Below are 21894 nucleotides of genomic sequence, written 5' to 3'. Positions count from 1 at the left end.
GATGCGATATGATGTGACATGATAGTATGATCTAATGCGATGTTTGTTATGCACACATGTTTAACATGGCTATTTTGTGAGATTAGCAACGGCGTGTAGCAACAGGCGAGAGCGATGGGCAAAGGACCAAAATGTATAATTCGCATTTGCCGATCTAAAAATTCTTACGATTGGCATATTCACATCCATTTTTTATACGCGACGCATTAATAAGCATCAAAGAGTCTTCTTCATCCGTAACTCGGATGGAACGACTCTCGAGGCATCTTGTACTTGCAAGGGCATTGTTGTGATACCACAGATGCAGCTTCATTGAAACTTGAATAAAAAAAATGCGTTAACAAAACGATATTTATTTATTTTCAATTATTGCTATTATTGGGATTTTGTATTACGCGGATCTTCCACATTGGCCTCCGTGTTGTTCATTTATTATTTTGGGATATAATTGTGTTTATTTTTCCTGTACTTCTGTTACGTCCTATAGACGCCACGATTCTTTTCTTTCGAAAGAATTGGCTCCACATCGCGACTACGGTTGACGTCTATGAGACTCGAGTGGAGTCTTCTGATAAGTCTGGTCTGACAGAACTGAAAAGAGGGACCGGACAAGCTCTGTGAAAACTTGTAAACGCCAATCAATCCGGAAGGACCCGAAGGAAATAACAACCTTAACGCAGGCCCGAAAAGTGATAAGATTGCAAAAGACATTATAAATGCACCGAAGTCACGCAATAATAAAAATCCAAGCTTTGACGTCCCAGACTGACTAACAATTTCATCTTAAGAAAACACAGGCGCCATGTCGCGCTTAAAAAATCATAAAACGCATGGGATAACTTCCCACGATAGTGTTATCTAAGATCGGACATTTTCCGCGAAGATAACAGAATTCGTCATCCGCCTTATGTTTCGAATAAACATTTCTTATTTATAATAATGATAACACTTAATTCGTAAGTATTCGATTGACGATTACAATTTGATATTATTTGTGGAATAAGTGAATTATGAATGAAGTACTGTAGATATGCACAATGCTGGGCATTCGCCCGCGGGTGCCCAATTTCAGCATTTTGCCTATAGTAAGGTATTTTCAGGCAGAGATAGTATTGTATGAGTAGTCAAAATAAAGCTGTAATTGGAGAATTGATACGATCCTTTCAACGGACTGTATTCACTGGACGCATTTACGGACACAACAAGGGCAATGGAACAAAATACGAATACAGCCGAGCAAATCAAGGAAAGGGAGTAGAAAATCTGCCACGCTAGATATAAAAAAGTGATCAATGTGTAAAATCAGGAAGTCTGGAGTGGTAAATGTAAAAATTCCGGATAGATTCGGGTTTTAAAAGAGGGAAAACATTTTTTTTTCTTTCTTTAATTTATTTTCATTACTTTTGATATCAATTGAACTTCTCTCTTTTTATATTTTGACTTTTGAGTTGAATTTCTCTCGTAATTCAATCAAGGTGGGAGGGATATTATAAATGTCGATAACTTGATCGAAAAGGAGTTATCATTCGTACGTGTATCCTGCATTCTTTCGAAAAATAAAACAATATTTTGCGCTTCCCAACCTACTTCCTCACCACACTTCTTCGTTGTATAAGATTTATAGACACATTGTATAAAAAAAACTTTTGTAGTTTTGTGTAATAAAGGCAACATATTATTTGATTATCCTACTGTGCGTGTTACAACAGTATTCACATAAAAGCACTATAAAATGGACAGAAAAATTTGTAGTGTTTTGATGTGAACAATGTATTTAAGTTGTGCTAGATTAGCACAACACAACACGCAGAATTCGATTATCATCTATCGGTGTTCACTACACACATGAGTTTGAGTTGTTTTTCTTGTCTAATTTTTATAAATTGTTAAAAATGAAAACGGAATGAGATATTGGAATTTTTCCGACGGCATAATGGCATAAATGTAGTACAATACAGCACAATTTTGAAAATTATAAAATTCACAAAATGTACGGGGCTAGTAATTGATTAAAAAAATCTTTTTAAAAATATTTCATGTTATTAAGCTGCGGCTTGCGACACAAATTGACACAAATATAGCACAATGCAGCAAAATTAAGAAAAATACAAAATTCAAAAAGTGCGGAGCCAACTTTACGCACATATCGAATTTGAGATTGCAATTGATATGTAATCACGATAATGTGTAATTCTTAAAAATCTAAATTTGAGATAGGAATTGAATAAACACTTTGATATTTTGTCAGTTTGAAATATTTTTTTAGGAATGTATTTCTTTTTTACTATGACTAATTAATCAAACTAATGTAAAGCACAATTTAAATAGGTAATAGTCTATATTAATTACTTCTTAAAATTAATGCAATTAAAGATGAGAAATAAATTTGACATATATTTATAGCTTCGCACATGAATTAAAATAGGAATTTCATACATTTGAGAATACTGTGTGCCAAAAAAATTTTTCAAGAAAACATTCAAGATCCTTAAGCATTTACACTAGAAGGGGGATATATATTCTAATGCTCAGACTAGACATTGAGAGCTTTTCAATAAGAATAACATAGTGAATCATTACATCCTTGTTGTTCATCAATGTTAAACAAAAATGAAATGATCATTGTTACAGTGTCGTTTGTTGGAAAGCTCTCATTAAGATTGAGATCAAATTTGACAATCAAAGTTAAACTTGATGTCAATTTTCTTTGTTTTTGTTGGCCAATTTCGATTTGAATCTTAATCACAATCTTCAGCCTGATTTGAGCATAAGACAGATCTTATCCAATGCTTTACTCGTGAGCTAAATGCTTCTCCCTATTAGCTTGTTGTATGGGAGAGAGAAAACAAAATAGATATTAGAGCTCTTCTCATAACTGATTTTTATGTTTACTTTTTGTTTCACTTTAATGAGACAATACTTGCATCAAAAAAGCTGCCAAATGTCGACTAAACATTTTTGAAAGTTTGATTGACTTAAATTCTGATTATATATACTTGCGATTCCATATTTACTTATTTCAATTTATTGGTTATTACTGATCGTATCAAACTGAAAAATCCCACTGTGTTGGACGGGCCTATTTTAAGAAGTTAAATAAATATTTTGCTTTTATATTCCGTTGACACTCTGCACACTCACGTTTAATCACGTATTTATTGATTTCATACATACTCGCACTTATAATTACGCAAAGTTAGGACAGAACCATTTGTTTTGGACTTTTTACATCAAATCAATTTTTGCTTCTTTTATATTTATAAAAAATAGTAATTGCGCAAAAAGAAATTATGTAATTATTGCGAAAAGATTAAATCTCATCAATCATTTTAATTTCTGTATACAATTAAAGTCGATAATTAAAGTCGATATACAAATAAAGTCCTGAATGACACACACTTTGAATCACATGGCGAAATCTTCTACTTTTTAAGATATAAGATGCGACACTTTAAAGTTTTCTACTTTTCAAACTTAAAAATATGATAATAAGTACAATATAAGTAAAGAGACCTATAAGAAAGTCAAAGAATGCAGTGGGTTCCTCCTCCTCCTTCTCCTTCTCCTATGGAAGGCTACACTATCAAAAAATAGACATAGATTTGGATTGAACTTCGTTTTAAATGGAAAGTTGAAGGATTTCCAACTTTCCATATAAAACATGGTAACCTAATTATTATAAATAAATCTTTATATTATCAAATTCTTTTGTTACATCTAAACTCCACAATTCTTTTCTTCGATCAAAATTTTTCGCCATAAAATTCTTAGTATTATTTATGGATCATCTGTTTCTGTCACAGGATGTTGCAATAGTGACGAACCGAATAACAATTTGCTTTACAAAATAATAATTAGCTCGGGAGAAAATTGTTAAATTAGATATTCGAATCAAGTGTTGAATAAAAGAGCTCTTTCCCGAGGAACAAAAGAAGTAAATAGATTAGGGATTTATAAACTGAAACAGCGATTGTTTGTAATAGATGACATATGTGGCTTTAAGCTATTGAACATTCAGCAAATAGTCGATGACGGAAATAATAATTCTAATTCCTTGCATGCCCTATTCTCCCAATTTCCTCAGATTTCTGTCCTTCCCGATAATACCTATACAATTATAATGTCGTTGGATAGTTAAGGGGATCGAAATTTAAGCCACAAGTGACATTCAAAGATATAGAGAATGGACTCGATCGTATCTAAGTAATATAGTCGACAAAAATAAGAGAGGTACCGTGGAAGATCCCAATCTTTATCTCTTTCCACTTAACGATATAACGAGAGAGAGAATGAGAGAAAGATTGGTCGTTAATGTTTGTAATGTTGTCGACCATACTACTTAGATACGATCGAGCAGTCCATTCTCTATATTTTTGGTGACACCTATCCCAGTATCCAATTCTTTTCAATAATCGATACTCCTAATCCTAAATTAGATAATTAATATACGCGGGACCTTCATTCAATACAACTAACTCCCTCGTGAATATAAAAAGCCTTTCGCGAACGCGCGCAGGTAGTCAAAATTTAGCTATTTAAATGTCACTCTGCCGGTCCGCGACGTTTTTAATCAATATTTCCTGACTTGGTGCGATCGAATCTACTCGGTAGAAATCTAGTGCGGTGTTCTTATATCTTTCCAAATCGCTTGGTCAGTTCTGGTTTGAAACATTCACGGAATAGCCAGCCGAGACCATTTTCAATCATCGAGGATCAATCTTAATTCCTTGCATGCCCTATTCTCCAGTTTCCTCAGACTTCTGTCCTTCCTGATAACGCCTATATGATCGGTCCAGACTATGATCTGGATGAAATTCGATTTATAATTTCTAAGATTAATTTTCTGTATCCCCTTCTTCCCGATTCACCTAAATATTACGAAATCCCAGCCAAATTTTTCTTTAATTTTTATCTTCCTTCTATACTGTCATAAAAACAGAAATAAGGTCTCGCAGATAAATAAACTCTTCCCGCATTCTCTCTTTCACCTTTAATACATGAAGATACATACACATACACACACCTAACTAGTTAAGAATATGAGCGTAGAATTATAAGAATAGTTATCCGATTATTTTAAATATATTGTTTGTATTTCTTAACTAAATATAAGGAACAAATTCATCAGAATAGATAAATATAATATCTAAATTAATAATAATTAAATACATAAAAAAACGCGTTATTTTAGAATATATTCTTGTATATGTTTAACAAAATATTGTAACCAGAGAATATGAATATTTGGAAAACACTATAAACCAATAAACCATTGAATTTATATAACAAACCGTTTACTCCAAAATGTATTAAGAAAAATTAATTAAGCTTTGTAATAATAACGTATTCGTAATAACAAACGTTATTAGTAATATAAATTTGTAATGATTTTCCTTTATACATGAATAAATAAGAGTTCGTTTTAAATTTGTCGACTTTATTTTGTTACGTCCAGCGGACTTCCACAATTTTTTTCTTTCGTGGAGATCTGAAATTTGTAGAAATATAAAGATAGTTGCGAGCAATGAACAAAATTGAGGCGATACAGCTTAAAAAGCAATAAAATTTTCTCTTTCCGTGAAAAAACTAAAGCGAAAACTTCAGTATCTCCTCGTAAATGTCAGCCCAAGATAAATTAAAAATCAGTGTACGTGCGCGAACGACGCGGAAAAGACACCGAGGATACTCTCCTTGGATATCGCGACAAGGAAAAAATTAATAATAATAAATTCTGTCACACCGATCATTAAAATGTCACACTTTAGAAAATAAAAGAGTGGTTATAAGTGTGTATGAGATTAAGGATAAACTTTAATTATATATACAGAAATTAAAATGATTGATGTGATTTATTGCAATAATTATCAAAAACTGTATTTTTTATAATTTGGCGTAAATCTATTAACTGAAAGTACCTCAAGATATCAATATCTGCTTTCACATGGACATATCTTGCGTCAAGGCGGAGTCTATATCACAATTCGCTTCTTATTCTCTCTCGTTTAACAGTTGGTGCATGTATAACATCCTGAGATTTATAACTTTGTTTTTCTATTTTCTCGTCTATTTTTAACGACCTAATAGTGCTGTAGTATTTAAAAAATTTTCTCTTAATCAATTGCGCCTTCTTTCGATCCTTACTAAGATCTATAGTAGAGCCCAAAATAAGATGAATATCCTTGATATGTTCTAATTTAAATAAAATGATTTTACGTTTATTGCGAGCAATTTTCTTATCTAGGAAGCTTAGATGTCTTCTTAACTTTCTGTAATTCTGTAGAAGTTGCTCGATAATATCTAAGCACAGTCTTCGAGTTCTAGCGATACACTTATTCGGCGCTTCACCAGTTCCCATCTGACAGATATTGGTCAGAGCTTCGATGTGGGAATCACTGTCCAAGTTCGCCAGCACAAAGTTCAGCAAGTTTGGAATGGTAATAGGAACAGAAAATGGAAATACAGTACTATCGTCCTTCCTAAAAAAAAGTCAGCAAAAAGAAATATTATTAGAAGAAAAATGATGTTTTAAATAAAAAATGTTCCATATGTGAATAAATCATTTATCAATGATAAAAAAAGAGAGTAATAGAAAGCTACAGCTTTTAAAGCACAATGAGGAAAATAATATTTAAACTAATCGCATCATGTCCAATAATGAACTTTTTGACAATTTACGCACCTTTTTGCAGGAAAGAATAAAATAGATGGAAAACGATTCATACTATATTCCCAAGGTAAATCATTGTTGTCTCCATCAACTCTTACAAAAGTTAGATGATTCATATTGGATAAGTAATATGCTACTGTTAAATATACATACGATATAGCACTACAAAATCCACAGTAAGGAGAGTGATACATTATAACAACGTCCTAAAAAAAGTTTAATTATACTTTGATTTATATTATCGTTTATAAGCAATAAAAAACGTAATAGCGATTCAATCTCTTAAATATACAATTTTAATACGTTTTTGTTTCAAAATTTTGCAAAATATTGTATTTTTCATATCTATCAATCACGATTGTTTCGTTTCAAGATTGAAACATCCACCAATATTAGATATTGTATATTGTTTTATATACATTTCTCATAAATGGCATAATCATTGCATATAACTGACCTTAGATGGATCCAATATAGCATCCAAAAATGTTTTTGTTGTTAGTTCTGGTACACAAATCTTTGAACGCAAATCTGCATTATTACTATTGACTTCATCAAGCAATTTCTGTGTTCTATAACGCTTTGAATTGTCCGAACGCAATGTTCGCTGTAACAAACCTTGTGTATAATTGTTTATAAAATCGACGAGAGCGTACTCACTAAACTCATGATGCATGATGTATTGACTCTCCAACTGTAACATAAATAAATAGTCATAAAACAGAAAGAAACAACATACGCACACAATTTGCAAAAAAAATTAAAAAGAAACTAATAAAAATTAAATTGATATTTTAGAAACAAACATCAGTAAAACTCACTGGCTGCATTCGGGAAGAGTGATATCAGTATTATTGCATCATTCTGTCCATATTTTACATCTAATAAACAATAAAGGTAAAATAAATTAATCGCAAATCGAAGGCTCCAAGAAATAAAGAATAAAATAAAATAAAAGAGATAAAATAAAGAATAATATCAGCAAACACAAGTTATAATACGTATCATATTACAGTTATATTGTTGAATGGAAAATTACAATTAACATGTACGTTACATGTAATTTGGTGTTTGCTGGAATAGTGCTGATAGCGCGGTCCCCAAACGCAGCCTTTGTTACACAAATTGTTTTAACATATTTTGCTAAATACATGAAAATTTTTGGAATCGTTTAATCTGAAGTAAAAAAAGTCAAAATAGCAAATCCAATGATGACTAAATTTAAAAAATTTTACTGTAAAGTTTGTTCTTTGTAGTAATACATTTTTGGTACATTAAAATTAAATTTTATCTCGTGACGGATACAGGAGGATACGACCGCCTTCCCCCTCCTTCGAGTTCTCCAAACAAAAAGTTAGAATTTATTATATAACAAAATTTTTTATTATATAACAGAGTAGTTTTTAAATATCTCGTATTATGTGAATATATATGGGACATTCCACGTCGACTGGATCACTTGCATGCTAAAAAATCAGCACAATGAAAATAAACGTTCAAGGCTCAAATTATTCATATGTGCATGTATTTTCGAAAGAAATAGTGTATTTTGAGAGATCCAATGGTGCTGAGAAGCGATGAACATCGCATGCAAATGTAACATTTTCTTGCTTAAACTACTATACTGATCCCCAATTGACTTGAAAATGATACTACTTCTAGATTTTTCAGGGTTGCTAATTATGAATCTGCTGTTAAAATTTCGAAATTCAAAATAGTAGAACCAATATGGCGACCAGCATACGAAACCTTGAGCCCTATACTTTTATGCCCATTTCTATCAACGTAGATTAACTTTAATTTCGGTTCAACTCTTTGTTTTTTTCTAATCCTTAGAATTAGAAAAAAACGAAGAATAAGTTGAACCGAGATAAAAGTTTATCTACGTCGGTGGAAATGGGCATTAGACCTTCAACTTCTTCCCAAGCTTTTTAATCTCGAGCGTGAAGGGGTAAACTATTTTAGGCTAGTCTTAGTGAATAAGTGAATAAAAAATATTTCATCATTAATTTTCACAGATGGTGATTTTAAATGCATTCAAAAATCAATCACCACCTGCTGAAAACTAGTGATAAAATATTTTTTATTCTAGGAGTAACTTAAAATAATTTATCCCTTCACGCTCGAGATTCAAAAGGGAACTAAAAGAGATTAAAGGTCTAAAAATATAGGGCTCAAAAAAGTTTCGTACATTAGTCGCCATATTGGATCTATTATTTTGAATTTTGAAATTTTGACAGCAGATTCGTAATCAGCAAACCTAGAAGTAATTTTCAAACCAATTGGGGATGAGTACAGTAGTTCATTAGCATTCCGTTCCGTAAGAAGTTTCTTTATTATATCAGAACTACCGGAATCATGGTCAGAATGGTATAGAGATACGAATTAACAGAATGTCATGTCGATTGCAGGCTATGTCGATCTAACTATTGTTGATGGTTGAGAATTTGTAACTTTGAAGAAGAAAATTAATAATTCTTATTTTTCAATATGACATATTACATATTCTTGTTTTATATACATAATCTAACTATAATGCCAGCAATTCTTTAAATAATTCCAATGTCATTCTAAAGTAATTGAAAAACTTCTCACGATCAGTCGTTTGCATTTCAAGGACTAAATTGTCACTTGTACCTTAGAGACGCTTCATTCTTTGTGTAAACATTGACTATATCCAAAATTTTTGTTTTCTTTTGTATATTTCTATTGCAATAAAACGTTATAAGCGAAATAAAATTTTCGCACACTCTTAAATATCGTAATAGCACACCAACTTGGCATTTCTTGCCTTTCGCAATAATTTTGAACATTAGTAATAATACTATTTCTTCCATCGTTGTAGATGGATACAAAAAGTTTCTGAATATTCGTTTCAATTTTTAGATTCAACCAACTCAGCTGAACATGCCATTCTGTTCCTTAAAAATTTTCTCTACCCGTCCCATGCAGCCGGAACGCAATGGAATTTTGGTAACAAAATATATCTCACTCTTATAATTCAGTATTTTTGAGTATTCAAAGTAATGTTATAGGTAAGATAACTGCATATTCTAATTGCTAACATTTAGAAAAAACCAAATTAATCGGGACACGATGTATTTTTTCTTGTCAAATTGTTTGTGTTTTAGTAAATTACTAGAATTGCATCATATAGAATGTAGTACTTTATAGAATTCATCATATAGAATTCTAGTAATTTATTAAAAAAAGCAAGCAATCCAACAGGACAAGTTATTTTCCAATTCTGTATAAATGTATCAAATAATTATATGTTATACAAATAAAAATGAAATGTGTAAACACATTAAAAAATTGTAAAAAAAGAGTGTTTCAAATATAGGCTATTATGCAGCAAAGAGTTCAATACTGAGGGACAATAAACGTATTTAATAATTCTATTATTAAAATACAATCAAGATTGGAAAGTATTGGATAATACCTAAATCCATGTACCTAGATGTATAGATATTTTACATATCTAAGCTTCTATTCGATTATGAGTATTATTGTCGTTATTGGTGCCATATAGATCTGCGTACGGATCATTCGGGGAGCACACTGTCAGCATTAATGCGTTATTAGATATGTTCAGCAAAGAAAATAGTTTAAAAACTTTTGTAAAATTCTTTAATATGACTGGTTTGCTTATACATTTAGGAACCAAAGACAAGAATTAAACATATCAAAGAATTTTACAATAGTTGGAAGCTGCTTTGTCTGTTGAATGTAGCTATTAGCAAATATATTTTATATATATTTTGGGTATGCCATATTACCATATTATTATAATAAAAATTTAAAAGTATCTGAGTATCCTGAGTATACTTGTATCTATACATTTTAATTTGCGTATTTGTATCTAGATGCATTTTTTCACATCTCAAAATACATACTTTTTTTCTATCACTAGAGTTGAGAAGAACATGTAACTTGTTTCTTGTAACAAGGTTATAGTTACTTTTTTCAGTAACTGTAACTTAATTTATATATTTTTGGAAACTAGTAATAGTTTCCAATTTAATAGTTACTTTTAAAATTATTTATTTCAAACTTATTCGTCAACATATAGATTGACAAAAATTAAGTGCTCAATATGAATAATCTGTAGTTATTTCTTGTAATTAGAATATATGTTTATCTTTAATAATCACCACACTCTGTATAAATATCTGTATTAAGAATTAAACCTTAGACTTTTAGATACTCTTTCGTATGGGATATCTTAATATTGATTCCATAATTTTGATCCAAAAATATGTATTACTTTATTATAAATATAACATATAATCACCGAATTTATTATTAATATAACATATAACCGAATGTTTAGTATACGTAAAACAATTCGATGCTAAAAATATTTAAAATTCTGGTATTTAAAGTAATGCAAATATAATAAGATAGTAATACAAAAAATTAATCGAAAAATTATTGAAAAGTAATGTGTACCGTTATTCTTTTTAAATAACTATAATTGTAACGTGTTACTTTTTCGATAACTTGTAATAATAATTAAGAGGGTAACAAAGTAAAATTAAAAAAAAAATCGAATTTTTTTTCAAAAGATTGATGTCTTAAAAATATGCTTCTGAAAGATTTTTATAAAATTCGCAATATTTTTCAAGTTATGCAAATATTAGGGAACGGACGCACAATGCTGAATGTGCAATACTGAAATTTTAAACGTATTTTTCTCAAAACTATTTTTTTTTCAACTGGCGTCTATAACTCGGAACAATTTTCGATCGATCGGCCTCAGCTTTGGATAGTAGCTTCACAAAATTGAATAGTTTCAATTTAGCGTAGAGATTTTTTTTTAATTGTTAGTTTTCGAAAGACAAAATGTTTAAGAAGTTCAAAATGTAGTGAAATTAAAATTTTTTTAACCGCTGTCATTTTGTAAAAAAATAATTATTTTAAAAAATCGCTATGCTTATCTGAAACTATACTTATATAGATTTGAAATTTTCAAAAAAATTTTCATTTCAGATAATTACAACTAGAGTTCTCGCCGCCGATGGATCATGTTTTTTGAAATATGATCCATAGAAGTTTATAATGCTGTGCATCGTCATATATAATATTTTGACATACAAAAATTCTTAAAATGTCTTCAAAGTATGTTCAATTGATATACCAATTCATATTTTTTCTAAAATTTATAGTTACTTAACAAAAAATTGACATAAAAAGCATTTTTTTAAGGCCTTTACTCTGTACTCTGCCTGTACTCTACTCTGCTATACCTTTTTAATTACTTTTTGAAAAAAGAAAACTGTAACTCTGTAACTAGTTATTTTTACAAATTTTTCGAATCTTGACATAACATTATCAAAACTTACTGCAGCATCCATGATGACAACAGTGGTTTTATTTTTCCGTTTTGAAATATCAATCCCAAGATGATCTGCAAAATGGAAATAATGCAAACTGTCGATAGCTATTAATGCTAATGTCTTGTTGGTTTTGCAGACTGATTCTTTTAAACTGAAGTTAAATTGCCTCGGAGAATCTCGTGGGAATAATGATGGATGATAATCATTCCCAGCCAACCATCTTCTGCAATCACCTTTTAAAAAATCTCTTCTCACCATGTTTGCAGATCGCGAATCATTATCTTCCTTCAACAATGATGATTTATATTCTATACCTGCATGCAGCCTTAAAACATTCTTTTTTTAAAAAAGTTGCTTTAAAACGACATATATTTGTGGGTAAATATATATATTACCTTTTTAATGTTGACTCTTGTAATTTTATTGACACATAATTTTTATTATAATTATATATCTGTTTTTCATGTTGTCTAATCGTAGCAGGAGTCATAAATATATCGGTCTCTTTGCAGACAAATTTTTTAGAAATAACTGTACAGCTTTCTTTCTCTAATGGGTTCATCACTTTTGTTTTGCACAAGAGACATTTATTCATTGCCACGTTCGCACAACAACTATTATTGATCCATTTCTGAATTGATATGCTAGTAACTGATTCCTTTATTTGCTTGGTATAAATTCTGTTTTTCTTTAGATCAGCGCATTCTTGATTTCTAGAAAAGTGTCGAATCACTGCCGTACGTCGTTTTGCTTCTAGACGTGCGATTATATCCTTCACTAACATACTATCTGCACAGTTATAATACTGTAAGCCGATCTCTCTTATCTGAAAAGTAAGAACATTTCGATGTAAATCATACTATTATTTGCTATAAATATGTATTATGTAAGAGAATATTTATTGCATTTTCGTATACATATCAAATAATAAAATATTTAACTTGATATATGAAAATTATAATCACAGTATAAAAATTATTTTTAAAAAAATTCATATTTTTATACAGTTTGTGTAAAAAAAATTTAAATCTTATAAATATTTAACTTAAAAATCATATTTAAAAAACACAAATCGTAAATGGTCTTTTTTTTATTAAGATTAGGAAATATTTATGAAATCGTACTAAAAAATCAGAAAAAAGATAATGTTACAAGATACAATAACGCACCAAATTGTAAATATAATTTTCCATATGAAGTGGATTTCGTGGTGTAAAGAGAAATAAAACTGGTCCTTCGCGGAGATAGGGCGCGAGAGTGAGCGCTTTAATTCCGGGAGGTTGCAGCCAGAGAGATGGTTGATGAATAGAATTGCTGATCCAATTTAGGATGTTCTCGGAAGTCCATTCATTGCTTTCCGGATAACTCTAAGTATTTTTAAACCTGGTGTATAATGTATGATAGAGAGTAAAGAAATTTGCGTGCTATGCACTTACTAAAGATTCATTCCACATAAGCAAGCTTGCTGATGGAAACTTGTGAACTCCGTAATGCAATTTGCTGCATAATGCACTAGTCACTATGGCAAATACTAATTCTCTATTAGGATCTCTTTCTAACGATCGTATTGCGGCCTTATAAAATTCTCTATATCCAGGAGTTTTATCCAATCGTGTAAAATTAAAATATCCAACAACCACTGCCTGTAAGTTATTAGAGTAATATTAATTTATTATTAATATATTCAGATAATTATTAAAATAAGAGATTATGAATAAGCGATCCGCTCAAGGAAAATCCACCCACTAGGTTCATTGCATCTTAATTACTAAAATAAGCGTATAATTAAATTTTTCACAATTCATCTTATGCGGAAATTAAAATAAAAAAAAACACGAAAGTGAAAAATGTCGTGTTTAAGTAAATATTTTAAGTTAATAGTTAAGGCAGTTCTTCGTGCCTAATAATATTTCTTGTTTCTCTTTAATTTATACAATTTCTAGTTCAAGCTAATTCTGTACCGATAATTTATCGATCTTGAAATACAATCAAAGCTGGAGTAGTAATATCACAATTCAATTGATAAGTTATTTAATAATATTAATGCTCAAAGCATCTTAAGATCTTAATAATTTAATACTAATAAGCATCTTATATAAAACCTGTAAATAATTTTATATTTAAAAAAGTTTCACTTTGAATGTCGTTAATACTAAAGAATCTCTGAAAATAAAATCAAAATGTTTATGAAATTTATTTATTCCCTTTCTCAAATCAGAAAAAAATTCTTGTTAATTGATTAATAGCTGAAAAATAAACTTAATTATTTTTTTAAATACTTACATCATAGGCAACCAACAATTCCATTAATTGTTCTTTATGTATTATTCTAATAATAGGATTCATAAATGCATCCAGAAAACGAATCATATATGGTGCCGTACGAATTCCTCTATAATTAATACCAGAATCTCTGGATGGATACAACATTAACACTGGATAACCATGGATTTTATTATACTGGGCTCTGCACTCTGAATCAGGATGCCAACAATTAATGGCTGCAAAAAATATCTAAGAACACACAATGCTCAAACTTATAAACATATAAAGAGAAACATACTATACTGAATCACAATTTTGTACCTGTGGATGATAAAACCGAGCAACGCTTTCAAATTCGTGCCGAAGAGCCTGACTTTCTGCATCCCAGGGAGCGTAATACATAATAAAGCTAAAATCTGCTTGCGTTAGTCTCTCAATCATTGCATCTAGATGACCTTTATAGAAGTCCAGTATCACCGAGTTTTGATCAAAAAAAGGTTTCGCTATGGGAGGCTTGGAAAGTTTGGGGGGTCTGCAAAATCCACGGTATCAGCATGTATATGTATATTGATAATTGAGGATAAAATCTATAGTTGTTATAATCGCATGTGTGCGTGTAAAAAGAGGGATTGCCCAAATTGATCACTAAATGGCCAATTTAATATAAAATATTTTCGTTGTTTATATATTAGGTGTTGGAATTAATTCGTAGCGTTTTACAAGTGATGGGAAGTACTTTCATTAATGTATTTTTTAATGCTCATGTGAAATAAATAACATTCTTTCATTAAAAACGCTACGAATTAATTCCAACACCTAATATATAAAAGAAGTAACTTTTTCCTCTGGCAAAATTGCGTTCAAACAGCACTTTTTAAATGAGAGCAATTTTAATTTAACGAATGAATGCTTCACGCGTAGATTAGGAGCGGTGAATACACGATACTGCATATAAAGTCCGGTGCTGGCGTATAAGCATGTATGTTATTATTTTACTATTTTGTTAAAGATTTTATAAAAACTATACATAATATATAAATATCATTATTTTGAATACAATTGATTTAAGAAGAGATGTTTTCTAATTGATATCACTGAAAAAACGACTGAAAATAAAATAAGTAGACAACTTGTGAACAATTATGATATTTAGAATGTGTGTGCATCGCTCCTGATCCATGTGTAACGTGGAGCGCTCATTTGTGAACTTAAAATTGCTAAAAAATACTATTTGAACGCAATTTTATCAGAGGAAAAAGTTGCTTCTTTAGGCACATACTTCTTTTGCACGCTGTGCAATCTGTATTCGTGAATTCTGAAAACTCTGTATATACATTCCAGAATGACCGCCAATTTCGTGCGCAGATAGAGCGGACTAAACTGAATCGAAAAGTCTTTTAACATTTTGCTATTGTCACAATAATTAACAAGATATTAATTACCAAAAATCGCCGAATATTGATATTCAATAATTTTTTACTAAGTACTATCAATTTGACAGAAAAACAGTAACAAATAAAATTTTTTTTTTCATAGAATTCTGAGAAACTTTTTCAAAATTTTTTAATATCGCATTTTTTCATGTTGATAAAAATTAGTTGCCAATATAAGAAAATGTAATACTAAAAAGTTGATAAAAAAGTACTGAAAAAATTCTTAGAGCTCTATGAAAAAAAATAATTTTTGTCTATTACTGTTTTTCTGTCAAGTTGATAGTATAATATTTAGTAAAAAATTATTGAATACTAATATTCGGCGATTTTTGATAATTAATATCTTGTTTTTAACTATTGGAAAAATTGTAAAATAGTAAAGGACTTTTCGATTCAGTTTAATCTGCTCTACTTGCGCACAAAATATTTGGTCATTCTGGGACACTCTTATGTATATATATATATATATATATACTGGAAAATTATTAGGCATCGGCCGATGTGAGTGGATGTGTTATTAGAAGAGATGTGCTGTAAGAGATTCCTCCCGTTATACAGAATATCCCATTCTAGTCAATTTTTTTCAAAATTATTGAAAAATGTTTCAGATTAAAGTGGAATAGTTTTGAGAAAGACGTAGTTTCATATAAAGTGAGGAGGAATAAGCGACAGACAAGGAGAAAGAAGATCCTCCAAAATTCGACCCGCCAACTAATAAAAATGAGGCGTCGAATGACTTATCGCTCATGTTGACTCGCGATTTGTCTGGGTTCAATCCCATCTGCGCCCAAGTAAGCGATTTTCCGCTCCTTTTTAAGGAGCTGAAAATGGCTCCATCTGATGATTGAGATTTTCAATCACCAGCGCCGTTTGAATCCGGCGTTAAACTGTAGACCCCATATATTAGTACATATCCCTTATATATATGTACAGATCCCTTAGGATGGGACATTAGATTAACAACCTAATTTCGGAAAAAATTCATTACGAAAACCTCATGAAAGATAGGCCCTGTTCCGCCTTGAGATGTTGCACCATCGAATAAATGAACGAATGAATGACTGATAAAAATAAAGCTAACACTAACATCACGCAAACGTAGAGTATTTTCAACTCTACAACGCTCGCGTTAGCAAAAGAGGTAAACTCTGAATTTATTCAAACATTTTCTCCTCTCACGTTCTCCAACGAGAAATGAATTCTCTGGAAATATTAAACGCATTACATCATTTCAGTATCTAAATAGGGGTTTATTCTGTCCGAGTAGGAGTTTATCCTGCCGACAGACTGCCGAGGGATAAACCGATTACCATTATTGCTAATATAGATGATCACGATCGACCTAGCCAACATTGAGTCATCTTCCACATCGGTAAGTACAGAGCAGAACAAGGTATTTTGATAGCTATGGAATACCATCCTTGGACTTCAGATTTCTTTATACTTTTGTCGAAACTCCACTATGTTCGCTGGAACACAACAATGCTGCAAGGAGTGCTTTCTGAAACTTGTGTGAATACTACTGTGTATTTCTATATTTTTTGTGTAATAGTTAATAATCTTAGGCAGTTCCTTAGTCTATCTCTGATTGTAAACGCAATGACCACTGGATCGTACAATTATTTTATAAAATTTTTCTTCATTGTAAATATAAATCCGCCAAATTTTACACTACATGCTGTCATGTTCAATCGTGTCCCTGACGAAAAAGTTTCGCTGAAATTATTTAATGTTTTGGAACGAAATTGTTCAGCGAAATTGCTGAAAATTTGCTGAAATTTCTGAAAGTGAATTTTTCAGCTAACATACTGAAAAATCACTAAAATCCAATCAAAATTTCTCTGAAATTTTTTGAAATTTCTTTGAAATTCTTGCTAAAATTTGTCTAAAAATTTTGCTGAAATTTTTCTGAAATTTTATCAGACATGAATTTTTCAGCTAAAAATCGCTGAAATTAAACTGAAACTTTTTTAAAATGCTGAAATTTTGTTGAAGTGTTCCAAAACGTGGAATAATTTCAGCAACATTTTTCCATCAGGGGACTTTTTTAAAATATAAAATGTAAAAAGAATGTTTATTCGAAAGAGCTATTTTATAAAAAAAATTACAATATGTAGTAGACATGGAATGAGTCAATCAGAACGCGCTATTTATTAGCTGTTTTTCCAGATTCTAGGGTCCGTCTAGGTCACATCGATGTGAAGCTGGCGCTCAACTTTATCAAAAATAAAAATGGATACCGTAGCGCGTTTGTACTTCGTTTGTACTTGTTTGTACTGATCATTATTTCATTTGTACCTAAAACAGTTAAAAAAATAAGTGAAAAATAAAAAATGGCTAGCGCGCAACTTTAAGATTTTTTAATTTCATTTATGCCATTCGAAAGAGAATCGTTTGTACTTCTTTTATTTTCGATTGTATTATACCTTAGAAGACTCGGAGATACAGCACTTTTCAATTTTTCCGCAACCCTTATAATGGGAAATTAATTTTAGATATCGAGATGCGATTAACGGCATTCGAAAGAGAATCGATTGTACCTCAAAGAAGATACAGCGTTTTTCAAAATTTCAAAGAGGATAAGTTGACATAGGAGGGTAAGTTCGATATACAAACAAAAATGAAGGAGATACGGTGATGATTATCTACTGAATACCGTTGATCGCATTTCGATATCTTTTAAAATGGCCGACTTACTCTCCTGGCGCATTTCCGAAATTTTTAAAAACACTATCTCCGACTTCTATCGGGTCATTCTCAATATTAAGTATAATTTATAAAAATTCAATAGTGCAGATTATAAAATTCAACGGTGTAGATTATAAAAATAACATTCATCAATATAAGACAATACTCGTACATTGTATTATATAATCAATCCATACTTTGAAATAATGGAGATAGTCATCGTACCGTCTATTATCATGTCAGTCCGAATTTCCATATCGTGAATCGTCAATATGTAAAACATGGTAAAGTCAAGAACGCTTTTCGTTTGATATTACAAAGATCACAAAACACAATTTAATTAAAAAATGTTTGTGATTCATTCTACACAATTACGTCAAAATATTTTTTAAACAAAAATTATTCTTTTTTACATTAAATTTCCAAATTTTTTGTCGCTGTCCATCCATCAAGAGATCCTTGCAACTAAAACTCAGAATCGAAATTCTCTATATATTTGAGACGTTATGGTAATTTTTTTAACTGTTGATTCTTAATATACTACTATAATAATAATAATATTATACTATATAATACTATATAATATTATATAGTATAAATAATAATACTATAAATAGGTCTGTTGCATGAAATCCCTAAGTATTTTTGCACTTAAAATAAGATAGATACATATTTTACTTTAAAAAGAGAGAAAGCGAAGATGTTGAGTGCCAAAAGTGCAAACAACGCGAACAGACCTAATATAATATAATACACTATAATACACAAAAATAATACTGAAAAAATAAGTAAAGAAATAGATAAAAATATCTAAAATAAAAAATAAATTTAAAAACAAAAAGAAAAGTCAAAATGAGATCAATAATCATGTTCTCGTTGTTAGTCCTGAACTAGTTAAAGTGATTTAAAAAAAACTTAATATTTTTTAAAAAATAGTTATTTAGAAGGTTTATATATATATATATATATATATATATATATATATATATATATAAAATACATTTAAAAACGTTGCGTATGTATATATATTTAAATGAATATTACAATATATTTTGTATATTTTATTATCAGCAAGATTCCAAGCATCATATTTATAATACTTCGCAGTATTATAAATATTTTTCTCCTTCAGAGATATCAAGAAACATTATGAAATTAGTTTTTTAGGTGTCAATTCAGATCAAATTTTGGCCATTTTTAGGCACATATTTTTATTAAGATTTTAGGTGAGTGGGGAAGGCTATTCTAATAAATAATTACCCATACCTTCAAAATGTTTTACACTGAAAAAATATATAAGAACGAACAAGAATGATTCCTAACAAAGAATTATTTTAGGAAATTTTAATATTTTTTATTAAAAATGATTGTTATGCATAAATATATATGTAAAATACATAAATAAGCATAATGTATGTATATAAATATATATATATAATAGATATTGTTAGATATTAGAATATATACAAGTCTCATTGTACAGAAATAAAGAAAACTGAAATATGTCATGTATGTCGTATGATTTAACTGCTATCAGTGATTTTTCCAGCATTTTCTGGTATTAAGCCCAATGTCCACGATGCTAGAAATCGGTCCAAGGGCAGAGAAAGAATTAACAAATCAACAATTTGGTCACATGACCAATGCAATTGGTCAATTCTTTCTTCATCCGAGGTCGATTCTTTCTTCTTGGACTAATTTCTAGCATCGTGGACATCAAGCTTTATAAAGGAAAGCTCTCATTAGTACACATCCTAATAGCACATCTACTCACATTGACCTGTGTGTGTATGTGTGTGTGTGTGTGTATGTGCCTAATAATTTTTCACTGCTTTTCTAATAAGAACATTTTATTTTAAATTCGTCCATTAGCGATGTGCACTCTATTCTTTTCTATTATAAATATTATTTTTCATTTTCAGATATACCAAGAAACATTATAGACTTAGTTTTTTAATGTCAACTTGAAGCAAATTTTGGCAATTTTTAGGTATCATTCTTTTTGTACTTAAAATAAGATAAATATGTACTCGGACATTAAGAAAAAGAAAGCAAAGATGTAAACAGACTTTATGTTGACAAAATGTTTGGTTAGCTGTGGCAGCAATCGTTTCACAATTTCATTATCTGCCAGAACAAAATTAAATTTTTTGATAAAAGCTATTAATTTTATTAATACTGTTAATAAAAAATTTTAAATGGGTCATATTAACAGTAGAGGACCATATTACTACCTTTCTCTATATATGTATGGATATAAACATAGCCTAAAACTTACGAACTGTGCAGAGCAGCCATAGCGGTAAAAGTAATCGCAAAGAGAAAACAGATAATTTCGTAGGAAAACATTTTAGCAGCCAGCCGTTCTTCTATCGCTAGCTTCTCTTGAGCCACGTCGTTATTTGACTCGGACGTGGATGTTGACGTGATTTCGCGTGATAGGTTATCGGCATTTCTCGGCGAGCTCGTCTCGCGCTCCTTACTGGACACTCGCCCAGCCATCGCTTGTCGTCGCCGGCGTTCACCGCATCGCTGTTGCTCTCGTGCTTTTCCTCAATTTTGTTCTCCTACCGATCTCAAAATTATCTCTATCTATTCAATTATCAAAAAAAGCAACCCGTCTCTTCACCTCTCTAGTCAACTACTATCGTTCTATAACATTACAATCCGAAGCGCCACTACGGTCTGAGTATTAAGATGTTGAACTAATATATATATTTTTCAAACGAATGAATTAATTTCAGAAATAATAATTACGTGTCGATATGTCGACATTAACGCAATTGATCTGAAATGTAATAATCCCCCCAAAATTCCCCAAATTAATCTTAAAAAACTGTAATAAACTTATTGCGAAAAAATATTGCCTCGGTCAGGAGTCGAACCCGGATCTCTTGCAACTATCGTTCTACCTATGAAAAGGATAACATAGTGTGTCTTCCAACAAGCGACAATAACACGGTGTGACACAATGGATCATTACATCCTTAAGTTCGGCATTGCAAATCGGAGGCGTTCGATTTGCTTTTTTATCTCGAAAATCGTTCGGTAACTCGCATCTTTTTGCTACATCTCTACATTCGGTATTAACATTTCTAGAGCCAATCGAGCTACTCGATCCACTCCGGATTTAAAGGTCGAGCTCGCAGAGCTAATGCAGATTTTCGCGCTTAAATTAAATTCATAATCTGTATATTTATGATAATGTATCCAACTGATTCGTTAACACATAACGTGCATTCATCTCTTTTAATACTATTTTACAAATAGTGTATTTGAACTGTTATAATGTCTGAGTCTACAAATGTTCAAACAAATGCTATCAAATAGAAACTGATGGAGTACATTGTGTACAATATTTAACAAGGAAAGTAAGTTTTTAATTCTTTTCTTCTTTATGAATTTGAGATTACGCATTTGGAAACAGAATTTGCTAGTTAATTTTTAGATCAAAGCTTGCTATGATGCACAGAGAATGAAATAAAATTAAACTGTATTAATA

The 21894-nt window shown here is 30.5% G+C and overlaps 1 protein-coding gene and 1 long non-coding RNA gene across 7 annotated transcripts; one reads left to right on the top strand and one right to left on the bottom strand.

Moving 5' to 3' along the window:
• Positions 1-1368: 1368 nt before the first annotated feature.
• On the bottom strand, positions 1369-21327 carry LOC105148129 (thioredoxin domain-containing protein 11). 4 transcript variants are annotated; one of them, XR_846383.2, is made up of 11 exons: positions 20671-21327; positions 14593-14803; positions 14290-14520; positions 13443-13649; positions 13176-13373; positions 12402-12832; positions 12013-12331; positions 7125-7361; positions 6680-6873; positions 5916-6476; positions 1369-5488 (listed from the first exon to the last, which is right to left on the bottom strand). XR_846383.2 is itself a non-coding variant. In XM_011059641.2 (10 exons), the coding sequence occupies exons 1-10, from the start codon at positions 20892-20894 to the stop codon at positions 5975-5977; spliced, it is 2754 nt and encodes a 917-aa protein (XP_011057943.1). In that variant the 5' UTR covers positions 20895-21327; the 3' UTR covers positions 1369-5974. The 4 variants fall into 4 exon arrangements, 3 of the variants coding, with proteins under 3 accessions (XP_011057943.1, XP_011057945.1, XP_011057946.1); XM_011059641.2 differs by having other exon boundaries at positions 1369-6476; XM_011059643.2 differs by lacking the exon at positions 20671-21327 and having other exon boundaries at positions 1369-6476; positions 14290-14507; positions 14593-14732.
• LOC105148128 (uncharacterized) lies at positions 14697-18052 on the top strand. 3 transcript variants are annotated; one of them, XR_846382.2, is made up of 5 exons: positions 14697-14817; positions 16313-16495; positions 16638-16845; positions 16940-17076; positions 17874-18052. It is a non-coding gene; the product is annotated as an uncharacterized LOC105148128 (long non-coding RNA). The 3 variants fall into 3 exon arrangements; XR_846381.2 differs by having other exon boundaries at positions 16313-16845; XR_015547264.1 differs by having other exon boundaries at positions 14741-14833; positions 16313-16845.
• Positions 21328-21894: the final 567 nt, after the last annotated feature.

This window comes from Acromyrmex echinatior, chromosome 14 (assembly GCF_024713525.1).
Source record: "Acromyrmex echinatior isolate Ae372 chromosome 14, ASM2471352v2, whole genome shotgun sequence".
Lineage (NCBI taxonomy): Eukaryota > Metazoa > Arthropoda > Insecta > Hymenoptera > Formicidae > Acromyrmex > Acromyrmex echinatior.
Note: the sequence above shows the minus strand (reverse complement) of the source record. Positions and strands in the feature narration are given on the sequence as shown.